Here is a 17,686-nt window from a genome sequence, read left to right on the forward strand (position 1 = left end):
ACTGCCAATGCCAAAATGACTTCCATGAGTGGTTTGTGTCACGTTAACATTTGCAATAAAAATCTGCAAAGCAATCGTAAATCAAGTATCTGTCAGCAGATCAGCGGTCTCATGGTGAATATGAGGGTTGAAGTGTGGTTGAAAGTGCGCTGTCTGTGAGGGGGAAGCCACAGTCTGCCCATGACTGTGCCAAGCAGCTCCAGACACACACACACACACTCATATGGCTTGTATCTGCTCTGGTGTAAAGCACTGGAGAAAGATAGAAGCCACTGAAACTTTGTGGGGGCAGTGAGATGATGTTAAACCTCAAGTGTGATGCACTCTGGCCACTATGATTAACCATGGACGCTGTTCAGAACAATTGGAATAACAGGCTCCATTCTCACTGAAGGAGAATAAAAGGCCTCCAGTCTGAATTATGTATAATGTCCTTTACTAACACATCCATATAGTACATTAATATTTATTCATATATGATTTTAATGTAAATGTATATGTATTCCTGTAAATTGTAAATAGCATTAAAATAATGATATACAAATTATTTGTATACATTACCAGTCAAATGTTTGGGTTGTGTAAGACTTTTTAAATGTTTTTAAATGAGTCATTACTCACAAAGACTGCATTTATTTGATCAAAAATACTGCAAAACTGTTTTCTATGTTAATACTGTATATTTTAAAATGTAATTTATTTCTGTGATGGCAAAGCTGAATTTTCAGCATCATTACTCCAGTCTTCAGTGTGACATGATCCCACAGAAAATACTGTAATATGCTGATTTCTTATGCTTTTCTTTTTCTGATTATTTTCATGAATAGGAAGTCAATTTTTTGTGACATTTATAAATGTCTTTACTGTCACTTTTGATCAATTTAATGCATTCTTGCTGAATACAATGTTTAATCAATTTAAAAAATACTCACTTTTGCTCTAGCTTTACCCATCTAGCTTATAGTTGAAACTTGCCATTGTTTACTGCAAATATGGTTGGATCTCATGATATATTGCTTCCTTTTTTGTAAGTTGATTTGAATAAAAGCACCTTCTAAATGAATAAATGCACGTATATGTTTACAGTGCAGGATCCATGAACACATGGACAGTATGACCAGTCTCAGTAACTTCTCTCACTGCTTAAAGTCATATCGTATTCTGTTCTTAAGCAGCTTAATATCCATTTAGTACACAAATGGGTACCAAGCTGTGTATTAGTGTTAGAGATGGCCTTTTCACTAAAAAGGACTTTTGTGTCATTTCTTTGACTGCAGTCTGAGCTGTTAAGTGACAAGAGAGATTATCTCAGTCCACAATAGAGCCAATCATTTCCCCCTAAGTATAGGGCCTAAACTCCCCTGAAAAGCATAAAGGCCCTCACATTTAAAGAGCCAGTAGAGGGAAGATCCCATTCATGACTTAATAGCCAAATGAAAGTTCCTAATTCAGCAGTTAGGACTGTGGCGAGAGCTCAGCCACAACATGTCAGTGCTGGGCTCTGGGACTGAGCTGGCTTTGTTGGGCAGTAACAGTAATGGAGGGGGGTCCGAACGAGGCCTCATAATAACTTCCCGTTGTACAACTCCAAGGCTTTTCCCACGTACGAGAAAGCCGGGAGACAATGCTCCCCGCACTGTTCTCTCTGGTTCCTCTCTCTCCCCTGAGAAGAACAGGCTCCAAACATCCCCCCTCAGCCACCCGCCCCACTAAGCTTCGCTTCGAGCTCATCGCCGGGTCAAGGGAGCGTTTAGTTCCATGATGATGGAGCGTATAACAAGGCTCCATACAGCAGTCAGCTGATGGCTGTCATCACTGTTGGCTTGTGTGTGTCCCTGACTGTCCTCTCTTCCCTTAATTACCCATCCTCACTCTCACAGAGAGGTCCCCTCACAAATTACACCGTATTGTTGCAGGAAGATTGGCCTGTCATCACGAAGAAGGGGAGCATTTCAGCATCGCCATAATGGCCCCGATGCCCGGCAGCGGCTGTACGTAGCACACCCTCAAAACCATCACCCCCCCCCAATCGCCCTGCCTCTCCAGCCATTACCGCTGGTGCCAGGTGACTCTGTGACCCAGACAGTTTTCTGCCATGTCAGCAATTCAAATGCATGGCGCCACAGTGTGGGGCTCGCTCCTCTTCTCAGACAATGGGCAGATTCGAGCTCCCCTAAAGATGAGTTAGGGCCTCTGATAATACAACTCCTCCACTTTCGCTTTTTTCCCACTGCTCCTGTGGAGCTCAAAGCAAATGAGATCCAAAATAATATGTGGGCCTGTTGTCTTGCTTGAACCGATATCTGTCGTTATAAACACAAATGGATGGAAATTACTTTGTTTTGAAAAGAAATGTCTCTAAAAGACCTGTTGAGTTTTAGTTTACAACCATTAACACTGGTGTAAGATGTGTTGGGGAAGCTACTTTAAAACTTGTTAAGAGTCAAGCTAATCCTAGTCAATCTATAGTCAAGCTATATTTGAAAAAGTAGGTTTGTTAGCCACTATGAACTACAAACAAACAAAAAGTTACCTACATTGAAGTTACTAAAAATGGTAATTTTTTTTTTTAGAAATACTTCCAATAATTATAATTCTGTCCAATAATTTATTATTTAATCAGAGTCATATTCTGGCACAAAAGTCAAGAGTGGTTTTAAATGAATGAAGAATCTAAAAAAGGCTGACATTATAAAACTTAATCAGGCAGCAAACAGTTATATTATATGATACAACACCCTCACAGAGAAGAAAAACAAGCACAAGGATGCTGAATCATCGTGTCCATCGCTTATATGAACCGCCTGAGCGAGTCGATTCACTAGAATGAATCGACTTCTTAATTTTATTTACATATATGAGAGGACCGGTTGGGATGAACTGAATAAAGTCATTGGAAAAAGTAGGTTGTTCGTGGGACTGTTTCGAAAACTGTCACGATACTGAGAAATGTTGTTAAAGGAATAGTTCACCCAAAAAAGAAAATTCTGTCATTAATTACTCACCCTCATGTCGTTCAAAACCCGTAAGTCCTTCGTTTATCTTCGGAACACAAATTAAGATATTATTGATACATTTGGAGAGCTCTCTGACCCTTCATAGACAGCAACGCAACTGAAATGTTCCCAGACCCAGAAACGTAGTAAGGACATCGGTAAAATAGTCTATGTGACATCAGTGGCTCAACATCAATTTTGTGAAGCTACGAGAATACTTTTTGTGCACAAAGAAAACAAAAATAACGACTTTATTCAACAATTCTTCTCCACCGAGGCCGTCTTCTGCCATTTTGGAGAGTACTACGATGCATGTGTGCGCTTTACGTTCAGGGGAAAGTGCACGTATGCGTAACTCGGGGAGAAGAATTCTTGAATAAATTACATTATTTTTGTTTTCTTTGCTCACAAAAAGTATTCTTGTAGCTTTGCAAAATTGAAGTTGAGCCACTGATGTCACATGGACTGTTTTACCGATGTCCTTACTATGTTTCTGATCCTGGGAACATTTCAGAGAGCTCTCCGATTTCATCAAAAATATCTTAATTTGTGTTCCGAAGATGAATGGAGGTCTTTCGGGTTTGGAAAGACATGAGGGTGAGTAATTAATGACATAATTTTAATTTTTGGGGTGAACTAACCCTTTAAGTTAGTAACTTCAGAGTTTATTCTGACCCCACAATCTGGTAGCGGACAGATCAAAAGATCAATGTGAATTACTCGAAAGGTAAATTTATGTTTTTGAAACTTATGGTGACATATATTGTTAGACATCGCAGGCAGGGATGTTTAAAGACTAAGGACATCTACCGTAAATCACAAGTGAAACTAACAGTACAACAGACACAGTTAGAACAGAGACTTTCTTAGAGAAAGTATTGCACAAGCTTCATTCATGACATGAGTGTCGTTTTCATGGGCAGATGTTATTCATTTATTTTATTCTGCTGCTTGGTCTTGGTCTGTGTTGTAATTTAATCTTAGCTAGACACTCATCTTCTAGTAGCTGGGTGAAAGGCTGTCTTTTTTTCTGAGTGAAGTTCATCCACTGCATGTTTTGGAATGAAAATCAACTGCGACTTTATTGCATAGACACCATGACCCATTCATCATAATAACGTTTTATATTGTCGTTAGTCAGTCATGGAGGTCTGAGTGAATGGCTTGTAATTCTTGCACTTTTAAGATGCAGTTTAAACTATCTCATATGTATTTATTATATGCTGGAAAGGTTTCTAATTATGCTAATTACTGCTCATTGACTTAATTGCGAAGGTCTTTTCCTCTACCATAACCATTTTTTTGGATGTGGAAGTTAAATTTGAAGATTACAGTGAAAGAAACTAGAAGAATCACCAATTATAATGACTCTAGCATATGCATAATAAAGTTAACTGATAATTAGTCAAGATAACAAGCGATGATCAGTCATAATTTAGAATCAAATAAAACTGAGAATATCTTTCATCTTTCAGCATGTTACCAACACCCCAGTTGGCAAATTGTCATTTGGTTAAAAAGCCATAGACTACTACCAAGAGTTTCTACTTTCTGCGTTCTGTTATTGTCTATTCATTAGTAATAATTTGGGAAGAGATAATATGCATAATATATTATATTGAAACAATGTTGAAACTAAATCATTGCACAACTCATTTTTCCACTGGCCCATAGCATAAAGAGATTAAAAGGTGTTGTTGCAATGAATTGAGATAGCCTTCCATCACATGAGGCGTATCCAGCAAATGGCAGTTGTGTATAAAAAACAAACACGTTGTAAATGATAATTGTATGGCCCCGAGGTCCGTGAGCCAAACATTACACCGATTTCCTCACTATTACCAGACAGTCTGCCAAATGAGTTATTTGTAATTACTCACATATGCCTAGCAAATGTGGAAATATACTGCGGCCTTGGCTGACACTGAAGACAGTACTTATCAATTTACCACAGAACAAAGCATGCATATTTCCATTGCGTTCTTTAACTTGGTAAAGTTAAAGAAAATATAACACCCAAATAGTATGTGGATGACCATGACTGTAACCTCCCGGCATTTCTCTATGGAGTATATTCATAAGCACAATTGCTATGACCAAATAAAAATGACAAAGCATTTAGTGTTGTGGAAGCTACCTTAAAACTTGGCAAGCTTCAGGCTAATTGTAATTTCAAGTAGTCAAGCTATATTATTGTTTTGAAAAAGTACTACACTCATAGCTACACTATGAGCTACAAACATACAAAAAAGTAGTAAACTACATTGAAGTTACTTAAAATATTTTTCTATAAATAATCCCAATAATTATAATTCTGTCCAATAATTTATCATTTAATTGGGGACATATTTTTTCTGGCACAAAAGCAAGGAGTGCTTTTAAATGAATGAAGAATCTAAAATATGCTGACAGTGTTAAACTTAAACAGGTACATTTATACTAAATAATACAAAGCCATAACTGAGAAGAAAAACACAGGGATGCTGAATAATTTTTTGATGTGTTCATCGCTTATATGTGCCGTGCGAGCGAGCCGATTCACTATGAATGAATCAGATTTCTTAATGTTACAAATATGAGAAGATCGCTTGGGTTTAACTGATTCGCTAAATGACTCAGACTTTTCAGTGCAACATATGAGAGAGAGAAACAGGGAAAATGCCTTTTTGAGAAAAAGACGCCAGTCGAAGTGAGCTTGCTTGATTATACCCTCAGCCCTGGCATTAAAAACAGTGGCTAAAATGGTGTGGCTACACACTAGTCATTGAAAAAGTAGCTCCTCTACAGTACTAATGACCCAATAAAAATTACAAAATATTTTCAAAACAAGACTCCAGCAAGCATTTAGTTAAGCAGATCAGTGGATAAGTACAAGGTCTGTTCTAAGTAATGTAAACTGTCTGAAGAATAAGGGTCAACTCTATCACTAAATAAATAAATAAATAAATAATAAAGAATCACATTTGGTATTTGTTACAATGGGAAACCTGAGGTGGAGACCACAGAGGCTAAACAACTCATCCAACATTGTGGCCACATCCTTGAGTGAATTGCATATTTTAGAGTGCTTTCACACTTTCAGACCATTTCAGAGGTCTGAGAGCTGTTCACATTAATTTTGACAAACGTGGGAAAAATGTAAAAGAATATCTCCCCCAGAAATTGAAAATTTACTCACCCAAGATGTAGATGGATTTGGGGAAATTTAGCATCGCATCACTTGTTCACAAATGGATCCTTTGCGGTGAATGGGTGCCATCAGAATGACAGTCCAAACAGCTGAAATAACATGAAATAACAATGATAAAACATCACAATAATCCACAAGTAATCCACCCAACTCCAGTCCACAAATTAATGTCTTGTGAAGCTATGTGTTTGTAATAAACAAATTAGTTTTAACTCTCATTCTGATGGCACACATTTACTGCAGAGTGATGTAATGCTAAATTTCTCCAAATCTGTTCTGATGAAAAACAAACTCCTCTACATCTTGGATGGTCTGAAGGTGAATACATTTTCAGCACATTTTCATTTTTGGGGTAAACTGTTTCTTTAAGGGTTCGGAGTTTGGTTCTTTTAAGCAGGACTAACAGCTTTTCTGCATGTTTTTAAATTTCTTTTCAGCTGTGAGAAAAATTCAGTAAACACATAGGGTTAATTCAGGGAAATTGGGACACCATTGAGATGACCAGGAAAAATGGCCCAATTATCCTGAATGAACCAAGGACCCATTTGTTACTTTGTTGACAGTTTATCAGTCATCATATGCAGCGTATCAACCTTCATTTCCATTAAATGTGTGAATAATCAGTTTAAGAAAAGTGACCTTTATGTACAGGCCATGTGATTTAGACTACATCACATGGTATGTGTACTTTTTATGTGAAAATTACACATCAATTCAGTTGAAGAAACAGAAGGTTGTTCAAAAAGCATTAGCACAATCTGGCCCTTAGGATATATGTACACACATGCTGTATTTCATGCAACATTCAGCCATTTGCAGTGTTAATTAAAGAAGAATAAGCCTAATAATGCTGTTGAAACAAATCAAAGCTTTTTTTCAGTTTCAGTTATGCCATCCGTGGACCGTGAACTCCACATGTGTAGAATTTGTGAAATGTTTACTGTGAAGGACCGTTGCAGTCCCTAAATAGATTCAAAAATGTATAACTGCTCCTTTGAGCCAAATTAATCCATATAAATATATCAATTTCAATATGGGACCACAGTCAAATAGTCCTTTTGGTGGTTTTCCCCCCATATAATTTAAATTGCTGCAAGCTGTAGCACTTGGAAAATGTTCCAGCCCACAATGCAGTTTTCTGAGCATAAATCACACCATAATACTGCCTTTAAATAGTTACAGACAGATAATTTATTCTTGGCACACATTGGACTCCATACCTATGCCAGTGCAAGTGTGAGTGTGTCACGCTTAGTTGCCAGCAGTCATTATTTGCTGACAGCTCACGAGTCACTTTACTCTTTATTGTTCCTTTTCATGATTTTAAAACACTGTTTTTACACCGCTCTCACAGTACGGTGATTATTCTCAAGCAAACACGGCAGGTGAAGATACTGTTAAATGTGGTTGGCTGTGACAAAATCACTACTGTTTTCTTTAACACTGAAATGTAGGCTACTAACCAACCGTCAAGTTTCCACAGGACTGTGTGATGGTTTTTCAGACCAGATGCAGATAGGACAGAATCCAAACGAATTGCTCCGTCTCATCGGCAGCTCAACTTCATTTAATTCATTTTAGTAAGTATAAACACGCTACGCCTAATTCGTCACACCGGCTTGATTGTGAAAAAGCAGTTTTCCACTAATTGTGGCTATTTGTTTAAATTTCACCCTGCGTGAGCTCAGGCTGGCTCGGAGTATTCTGATAATTACTCCAACATAACAAAAATCAAAATCCAACTGCGATCTCCTGCCTGCGATTCACCAGAAATGGCCTTATCCAAACTGTGCTGGCACTCATTTTCTCCACGGTTTAAATAAAAGCACGCATGGTTTAGATTAAAGCATTGTGCCCCAGCTATTCACTTAGAGCCGAACGCTAATGAAAACCAACTCGGCTCTTTTATAATTCATTTGTACCATTAGCATATTAGCTTCAGCATAATGACAGGATGTCATTAAAGGATTTGGTCTATGACTAATGACAATATTTGTGCTCTGAAGTAGGTCAAACAAAGTAGCCAATTACTGTTCTTCCCATTACAATGATGAAAGCTAGAGATTAGCTATGCTTAGTTTTGGATAGGTTGTTTACTAATAAACTTAAGGGGTTTTCGAGTCCCTCTTCCAAACAGATTTAGCTAATTTAATGGTTTTTAAATCCATTTAATGATGATATTGTGATCTTGAAAAGGTACAAAACTCAATTTTTCCACTTTAGAAAAAAATAGTTTTGTAATTGTATGCACCTAATTCTTTCAGTGTATTCATAAGGCCATTATATATACACAATAAAAAAAAAAAATATATATATATATAATAAAAAATGTAAAATTTAAATCTGTTGTGACATATTTGTTAAGAATTTCTAAACTTTTTATGGATATTGTTTTTGGATACGGTTTTTCTTTACATCAGTTTCATCATGTGTCTCTTCAATCAGTCAATGCTTTGATCTGCCATATAAATGTTTAGTTTTTGTCCAAATTAAAAGTGTTTTTTTCTCTCTCTCTTCAGGTTTCAGTTTGAATATCTCATCATGGGTTGGAGTGCTTCACTTTTGAGCAAATTCTACCACCCGTTTTTGCAATACATGTAGATGCACATGTCCTCTGGGTGGCAGCATGTTTAGAAAGTGGAGTCTCCCAAGCCTCCAAGGGAAAACTGACACACATGGATCCAATATAGGCAAACCTTCATACAGTAGAAGTAGACGACATGGAGCCATCCTTCGTTCAGAGGAGGAAGTTAGTGGTGTTCATGTCTGCTACTGTTTTTCATTTGCAGTCACAAAACTTTTGAACGACTTCCAAACAACTTCCCCCTTCACAAACGCAAAGGTGCACCTCCAGCCAATGTGATTTGTAAAGATTTTCAGATTGTAACTGGTGTCTGATTATTTAAAGATTATTTAAAGCTATTACTCTTTCATTTTGCCTTTCAGAATCGGAGACATTACTTGTTAGTCTGTCTTCCTTAAGTAAATGAGCATGTTCGGCTCGTTAGCAGATTTTTACTTAACCTAAAACATTTAACACACTACAAAAATTACACATTTTTCTGAATATTTTATATTTCTCCTTTACTGAACTTTTTTTTTTTTTACTAAACAAGAAACATTTAGAACAATTTTGTTTTCAATGTGCAATAAAAAAAAACTCTAAATTATACCGAACAATTAAAAAGAATCATACAGCTATAATGTACCTTAGTTGCAGCTATAAATTCATTAACATACATTTGCTGTAAACAGTAACATAAAGTGATTTGGTTAGAATTTCTAATACATTTATTTTAATAATACAACTGATTTTACAATCCTTTTTGAGAAGGCTTGGTGTGAGAATTGTAGCTTAAAATACAACTTTAGCTACAAATTGTGCCACTAGTCTAAAATCAGATCTGACCAGTAGGTAAAATAAAATCTTACTAATGAAGATATCAGTCAGAAAAGAATCAGAAAATAGCTGTTGTAATTTGCTACAAGATGAAAACACCATCAGCAGTAAATCAGTTAACATGCTCAAATGCACCGTCATCCACTAGACTGAAAATTAGGGGGTTCTAAGTCATGAATGCTGAGTAATCAAACCCAATCAAATCTGGCATGAACTAAGTCCTTTAGAAATAGAGAGCATGAACCAGTAAATATCATTTTCTGCCACTTAGCCCTTAATGTACCCAAAGTATATTTGGCTTTGACAATTCAATACAACCTGTGGTTTCACAGATTTACAGTGACACGTCAAAATAGTCATCCACATTAATTGGCGAGATGCTGAACAGAGGCAGATTTGGGTGACACATTGACTCCTAAAGTGAGGCGAGCAATTTTGCTAGGGTTACATCCATGAAGGAATGTACTGTAGGTAACATGCTTGTCTCAGTCCAATGCCACAGACTGCTCTTTGACCAACTAAAACAAATAGTGTTCAACTGCTAATGTGCAGCCAGAACAAATAAATCAATCAGCTTGTTTTCACTGTGCTTAGTCCACAGATTTAGTGAAAATTAAAAATCGACTTTGTATAGATTTGGTTCCGGCCATGCTTAAAATTAGGGTTTACAGAATATGAAAAGGAATACCATCACTGTAAACACACCGAGTATGCTTAGCTCTCAGTAATTTGAATATATCTCTGACACCTACAGCAACAAAAGGTGTATTATTGCCACACTGCAGTTAATTCTGCTTTATTTGAACATCCGCAATGATAGTAAAAACAATCCCAGTGTTGTGCGCCGTATAAATGTATAGTTTAGGCATGTGCTGTAGCGCTCTATAGGCGACGGTGAACACGGGCAGAGTTTCACACAGAACTCGTGTTTCTCTGTTAGCCGCAGTGACTGAGCAGCGCAGAGCTCTGGAACATTCCTGCAGAGACTCAAAGAAGAACATACACAGTGGGAGTTTGGACCGAGCCCAAGAAAAATAAATCCAGGTTTACATTTTATGAGTAAATGAGATCATATCTAGTCGGCCCTTGAAAGTTATGAGAGAAAAATGCATGTCTGTGCTGCTGTTAAATCAAGATATTTCATTTAGATTTGATAACTCATCATGTCTGCACAAGGCATATGGTTTGTGTGGGTGTTTGGGGTATAGAAATATGGCTGCGATGACGTTGCTGACATCTGTGGTTAAGGGTTTCACGCAGTCGTGTTGATTAATAAATCAGCTAGTTCTAGTAAATTTGTTGCATTAGGCACTTCTGAAGAGCTCTGTCTAAACACACACAAAGCATTTTCTATAAGCATATTTAACTTTTGAGTAAATACTGAATGTTTGTATGTTTTCAGCGAATGCTCTTCGTTTATGGCAGAGGGGTCAAGAAAACACGTTTGCATTGATTTTAATGGTTGGAAACCCTAGCTGTGACGACTACCCACAAACTGTTCAATACGGGTTTATGCGACAGTGAGTACATAAACGTTTGAAACTTGGATTTACAGTGAGTCAAGTGTCTATATGCAAGGTCAGCAATGTGTCTCACATGTTCTTTGCTATTTGACATTCGATGAAATGAAATTTCAGTGGGCATGATTAGCGGTTGTCTTAATGAGGCACATTCATGTTTTATTGATCATGAGATGCTGCCGATTATTCTAGTTTTTGTTTACTAAGTCTCGTCTTTGATCTTTACACTCTAGAGCTTCTCTCTGCCGAAATGTTTCTATATACAAACCATGATTACCTTGGCAACAAGAGAAGGTGCTTGATCAAGCACGAGGTCCACATAACTGGCCCCAATAAATACTTTGTAGCACTTAATTTAGTTCCATGCCGTGGGCCATTAGCTCCTACAGTCCGTCACTCAGCAACTGTGCGGCTGATGGAGAGAAAAGGCACAGCAGTGTCAATTTAATTAAATCCAGCTTGGCTGGGTGTGGCTGTTCATCAGCCGCATGTAGCACATTTCTGACAGGACCAGAAATTACTATTGATGCCCTTTTGCACAAAATGTTATTTTAAGTTATATGTGTACAAGTTCCTGAGTTTATTCTGTTATTAAGATAAATTAGTGGACTGCCAGTGTTCAGCAAAACTTGGGAACCCTAGTATTGAATAAAAGTAAATAGACAATAATTTGTTATTGTTTAAAATGTATTTATTTATATACAATATTTTGAAATGCAAGATTATTTACACTCCTTGACAACAGAGGCATTTTGAGGGTCATTATATTAAGAAACATTGTGCTTCACTCTTTCTTTTTAAAATAAAAAATTATAAAATCAAATGTAATAAAATGATCTGTAGAATAGAGTATGAATGACCTACAATATTAAAAAGTATGTAACATTACATTGGGACTTCTGGATAAAGAAAATCAGTTGCAAAGATAAAGTAAACATTTAACCAGAATCGGCTTATTTGTGTAAAGAGATTATTTGCTCACTTCAGAAAGGTGATCACACACACACAACAAAAATATTATTCTGATAAACAGATTTAGTGTAATAACGCTAAGGATTTATTGTTTATTTTAAGTAATCATTAAGATAACTGATAACCCTCATGACCTTAAAATAATAACCCTCATAACCATAAAAACGCTGCAGCAACTCATTTAAACTTTGCAAGAAAGTACCCCGCAAGAAATTAAAAAAGCTAAAGACTTCCCTAGTAAAAAAGTAATCTGTTTAAAATACATTTATTTCAAGCTTAGTATTAGTTCAAATCTGTTAACATATTTACTGACATATCGCTTGAGACTTACTGATATAAAAGTTATGATTAAACTTTATTTGGAGTACTATTTGTGCACAATGCACATTTTTTAATATTAAGTATAAAATGTGTTTTATGTCATTGATGAGGATTTTATGATCTTTGAAAAATATCTGTCTTTAAATGCAAGATATTTAAAGTGTACCTGAAGTATACTTGTAATAGTTCCGCTTTAACACAATCAAATGTAATTAAGTATGTTTTTAGTTTGACTTCAGCACTACTTCCGCACAATTAAAGTGCATTAAGTATAAAATTAGTTGTTCCAATTTAGCAGACATTAAGTATACCAGTTCAGTATACTAAATATACAATTGCAGGGTATTTGTATTATGCTTTAATACCTTTCAACTTAAAAGTCATATCTCATAAACTTGTCTAGTTTAATGTGGTGTTTTGCAGCATGTTTCTTTGCATGTGCCCTGAATATTTGGGATGGAAATTCAAATAATCCATTGTTTAAAATGGATTTGTTTAAAAAAAAGACATGACAGACATTCAGTTGATTTACACATTATTATTTATGTTTTCCTTCTATGCTATTTCCCGTGGTTTGTACAGCATAAGTCTGCTTCATATAGTTACCAAATAAGCAAACGTGTTCTCTTTAGTCATGGTTTGTGAGGGGAGCATATATTGTCACAAAACAAATATTCATTCATTTAGAACAACAAATAGACATCATAACACAGTCCACAAGACTATGTAACTCCGGAGATAATGTTATAATTTGTATTCATTAACCATGCTGTTTTGATTGTTCTCTGTTTTAACCACTTGAGTATTATGGCTGTGAAACAAGCATCAAAGCACAGTATGGGGCCCCACAGGTTTCGGCTGTATTAAAATCACAATCTGTCTAATTACAGGTATGCACAGTCACAGTGGTGAGAAAAGGAGAATGTTTTCTACAGAGATGCCTTGAAGGCTTTGTTAATACACTGACTGGAATAAATTCCTCATGCGAGGAACTCAGGTGCCACATTTCCTGTGCTGAGAGCCTTTTGAAACAGCCTTCCAGGTGAGAGTGAGACCGTGACTCAAGTTGTCTGCACTCGAGCCGTGAGTAAACATCATCTCGCTCTTGATCCTGCAATAAGCCCAATAATGAGGCCAAGCACTTGGCATTAAGATCACAGAGTGCTCGTCTGCCCTCAGTCTCATGCCGCACAGTCAGTCGCTGTTTGCTGCTGCACAGATTTTTGACTCAGTTCCGTGGGAGATGAGAGCGTCTGCACGGGTGCCGTTAGTCACCGTGGGATAGCAATCGCTTTTACAAAGGGGCTTTCTGAACAAACATGATGCTGTGCGGCCTATCACGCAGCAATTTTTGGAACGTGAATCAACAACAAATCAGGTTCTCTGAGGCTTTTTAGTGTGATTGATTGGCTGCAGTTGTTTGCCCTGCCACTGAAGCATTACAAAATTTTAATGTTACTATGCAACAATAATCAATAAACTAATTTGTACAGTAAATGCATCACAAAATATATATTTTCCACTTTTAAAATGTTGAACCTGGTCATGAACTATTTTGCAGTTCATCATAACATTCACATTAGCTTCAGGTCTTGTTCCTGTTTTGTTATTCTTTAGACTAATTAGCAAATCAGCTAGCCTACATGCAATTTCACTCCACAAACAGAAGTCCATCTTCAACAGCATGTGCTTTAAAAACAGTTACTTTTAGTCACCTGTAACAGATAGTTTATAGTTTTCACATACATCGATAAACGTTATAGTCTACACAGATACGATGGATATCATTTCAAGAGCTCTTGTGCATCTTGTGGCGGTGCGCCGTGTAACCCCGTGACTGCAGGGTTGTGTTTTTATTTGATGCTTGGGAAAAGAGCACCACTTGGGTGGCTGGAGCCCTGGCAGAATCCCGAGGTCTAACTAACCTTTAATCCTTAATCCTCAACCCAAACCTGACCCTACGGCATTTATTCGCGTCTAGTTGTTGGATGTCTGTCTCAAACATCTTTAAAACCAAAACGTTAGGATTTCCGTGTTGAATAAAAATTCTACAGGTTTTACGTTAGGCTATTCCTAATTAACTTTATAGTCGTGTCAATATTAAATCATTGTTACTTTATTAAATATTCGATACTGATCTTAATGTGTTTCCATATTTTTCCATATACGTTAAATATGAAACAAGGATAGTCTTCAATAGCCTAAAACTCTCGAACTGAGTCCAAAGGCTGATTCCCTATAGCCTTTCAGTCATCTACACGTGCATCATTTATTAATCTTCGACAATATAGCCTACTGTAGGTCAGATAACTGCGAATGATTATCTGTTTTCAATTGTACTGTACTTTCGACTTTATGTTGACAGGTAAGAGTGTCTTGATTCCTTTATTACGATAGAGATGACATAATATCAGTGTTCGGTGCAGAAAATACCAAATTATTTTAATAATCGGGTGATCTATAAACGCAGCGTTGCTTGAGTTGCAATGTGTTTATTTTAATGAAGGATTAACTGGCTAGGCAAAAGCAAAGCAAATATAATTAATAATATACACGTATAAAATTACATATATGCATATTCATTTATACATATATATATATATATATATATATATATATATGCACACACACTCAGTTACATGATAAAAAAAAAATACATCAGAATTCCTTGCACAGAGTTCAGTTTATTGCTGAACTTTGATCTTTACAGGTAAGATAGTTATAATCAGCTCCATGTAAAACATAATTCATATTTCGTTGTGATTGTTACAGTATGAGGAACCACTATGATCAGATGAGTTTTGATGAGCTTCACTGTTACATATGGATATTTTATAATAAAAAAAAATTTCTCTAAGTTAAAAGCATGAACTTCAACACTCATGTTTTGTTTCCCACATTAAAGGTTTTCTGTTCTAGTCTGCAGTCAGTGCTGCTGTTCAGCACTTCAGCCAAGACATACAGGCCCAGGGTATGTTTTGCTTTTTTTTAATATGGACACTCTTAATTTACAGCTAAATATTTTGACTGTCTTAAGTTACAAAAGAAAAAAATAAACAATGGCTATAGTCGCTTTTAATTACAACTGTTTTTACAAGGTCTGCCCTGACCCTTCTTGACATTTTGAGCAAGATGAAAAGGATGTAAAGAATTTAACATTCATTTTAATGAACTTTCTAAATCTGTGATTTCTGAGTAGGCTGTACCCTTTCATCTTTTAATTGAATTATTTAAATATATATATTTTTAAAATAATCTATATGCTAAAGTTTGACTTGTTGCTTTTACATATAAAAAATGTATACATTTAAAATTGTACTTTTACATTTGTCCTGCAGGAAAAAGTGTTGGGCAAAGCAGTTCAGGACACTATAGAGTAAGTCTTGCCTTCTGCACACTGTGAAGGATCTAAATATGTCTGTATATAATAAATCTGTAAGAATATTTACAAATCATTGAAATAAGATATTATCCATTGTAGTTTTGATCATCCCAATGGGAAGATGATCCTGGGAATGAAGGAGGTGGAGCCACCACAGGACATGGACATTACAGATTCTGACATTGATCCCAGCATGTTGATCTGGAAAGCCGTAAAAGGAGAAATACAGCAGAAATATGACAGAACTGAAGAGGATAAAGATGCTCTCTACAACTCCTTTGACATAAAACATCCAGCTGATGCAAAACAGCCTGAAAAGTACTTTCAGCCACTGGGACACGATCAGGTACGGATGCATGACAAACCAGAAGAAGACAGGGATGATCTATACCATGGTATGTTTGATGTAGCTGAAGAGCCAATGAGAGAAGAGAAGGATGTATTTGGAGGTAATGTCAGGCCCATCTACTCAATCCCTGAAGAGGACAAAGACGACCTGTACCACGCAGATGTTAAAGGACATCAGTCTGACCAGCAGGCTCTGCCGATGAATATATTCCCCATTCGCCCAAAAAGGGTGCACACAGAGGTAGACCTGGATGAGCTTTAAAGGGGTCATATGATGCTTTTTTAAAGATCATTATTTTGTGTATTTGGTGTAACAGAATATGTTGTCATGCTTTAATGTGCAATGATAAGGTGAGTCATGTCATGTCTAAAGGATTGTAATACTGAATGTTAATTCATTATGTGTAGTTTTAATTAAATGCTCTCTATTTTTTTAAAGTCTTAAAATAAAATGTGTTTTAACATTTCTTTTTAATATAGCTAATATTGAACATAAAAATAAAACAGTTTATCTGTTTAGCATGTCTCAAACTCATCAATACTGAGAAGACTGTGACCATAATTAAGAAGTCATATTGATCACTTTTTTTATTGAATCAGTTTGAAATAACTGAGTAAATGAAATAAATTTTAATACAATTATTTAAAAGTAGAAAGTATTTATTAAGGCAAGGTATAAGAAAAACAAACATTTCACATTTCCATAGTCCTAACAAGAGAACATTCACAGAGCTCAATTAAGCTGCTGTTAATTCACAGAACAATGCGCAACAAAATGAAATGTGCAGGTGGGGATTGAGCTACACCTGTTGAACATGAAAAGCAAAATTTGACCAGTTATATTTAAACTTTAAGATTAAATCTTTAAAGGTTAAACAGAGCTGACTTTCATTTCACAAAACTTTCATTAAAAAAAGAAAAGAAAAATGTACTACAATTTTTCAAATCGTATTTTATTGTATGATTTTCTCTAATCTATTTATTAAAGAAATTGTCTTATTGCTTATTTTACAACATCACATTACAGAAAATATGAACAGAAAATTCTTTGAACTTATTGAACAATTATGAAAGCAGTCATTTTGCAATCAAAATCTAAAAGGATGGCATTAAATTAATAACATACTTTTTATATATACAATCTTTTTTTATATATATAAAGGTATTTTGTATGTGCGATATGGTGTAAAAACTCTGGCACTGAAAAACTGTACCAAACAGCCTTCTTTCAGCACTGTTCACCAAGCGGAATGACACTTGATTATGAGATTTCCATACAGTGCAGTCTCCCTGTCAGACAGATTTACGGATCATACATAATTATTATTTTTCTTAAATATGAATATATAATAATTTAATAGTTAAACAGACCCATCATAGATCATAAATAGAAATGCTCACCCAGTTGCCACTACAGCAAATGACTTCTTGGCACGCTCATAAAATGCAAACCGTTCAACAAACTTGAAGTTACCCTGAAAGAAAAAAAAGCATACTAAATTTTAAGACTGTTTGTTAATGTGATATATATATATATATATATATATATATATATAT

General features: G+C 35.8%; 2 protein-coding genes across 2 annotated transcripts in view; one reads left to right on the forward strand and one right to left on the reverse strand.

The window, feature by feature from the left end:
- Nucleotides 1–15,265: 15,265 nt before the first annotated feature.
- Nucleotides 15,266–16,391, forward strand: LOC107725431 (uncharacterized). Its single transcript, XM_016534673.1, has 3 exons — nucleotides 15,266–15,370; nucleotides 15,738–15,775; nucleotides 15,881–16,391. Exons 1-3 carry the CDS (start codon nucleotides 15,266–15,268, stop codon nucleotides 16,389–16,391), a joined length of 654 nt encoding a protein of 217 aa, XP_016390159.1.
- A 917-nt stretch (nucleotides 16,392–17,308) lies between these two features.
- The window catches only part of LOC107725446 (fucose mutarotase-like), a 1,672-nt gene continuing 1,294 nt past the window's right edge, over nucleotides 17,309–17,686 (reverse strand). Inside the window, exons 4-5 of the mRNA XM_016534690.1 lie at nucleotides 17,531–17,604; nucleotides 17,309–17,419 (exon numbers count right to left, since the gene is read on the reverse strand). Coding sequence (XP_016390176.1) covers nucleotides 17,368–17,419; nucleotides 17,531–17,604 — 126 coding nt within the window. The 3' untranslated portion in view covers nucleotides 17,309–17,367. The remainder of the gene's footprint in view (nucleotides 17,420–17,530; nucleotides 17,605–17,686) is intronic.

The sequence above is a fragment of the Sinocyclocheilus rhinocerous genome, unplaced genomic scaffold (assembly GCF_001515625.1).
Source record: "Sinocyclocheilus rhinocerous isolate Xijiao unplaced genomic scaffold, SAMN03320098_v1.1 scaffold366, whole genome shotgun sequence".
In the NCBI taxonomy this organism is placed as follows: Eukaryota; Metazoa; Chordata; class Actinopteri; order Cypriniformes; family Cyprinidae; genus Sinocyclocheilus; species Sinocyclocheilus rhinocerous.

Bases quoted from the DNA above. Each gene is read 5' to 3' on its own strand.
- LOC107725431 (XM_016534673.1), top strand. From the start codon at position 15,266: ATGAACTTCAACACTCATGTTTTGTTTCCCACATTAAAGGTTTTCTGT. The intron at 15,371-15,737 runs GTATGTTTTGCT...TTTGTCCTGCAG, and splicing joins CCAAGACATACAGGCCCAGG to GAAAAAGTGTTGGGCAAAGC. The intron at 15,776-15,880 runs GTAAGTCTTGCC...TATCCATTGTAG, and splicing joins GCAGTTCAGGACACTATAGA to TTTTGATCATCCCAATGGGA.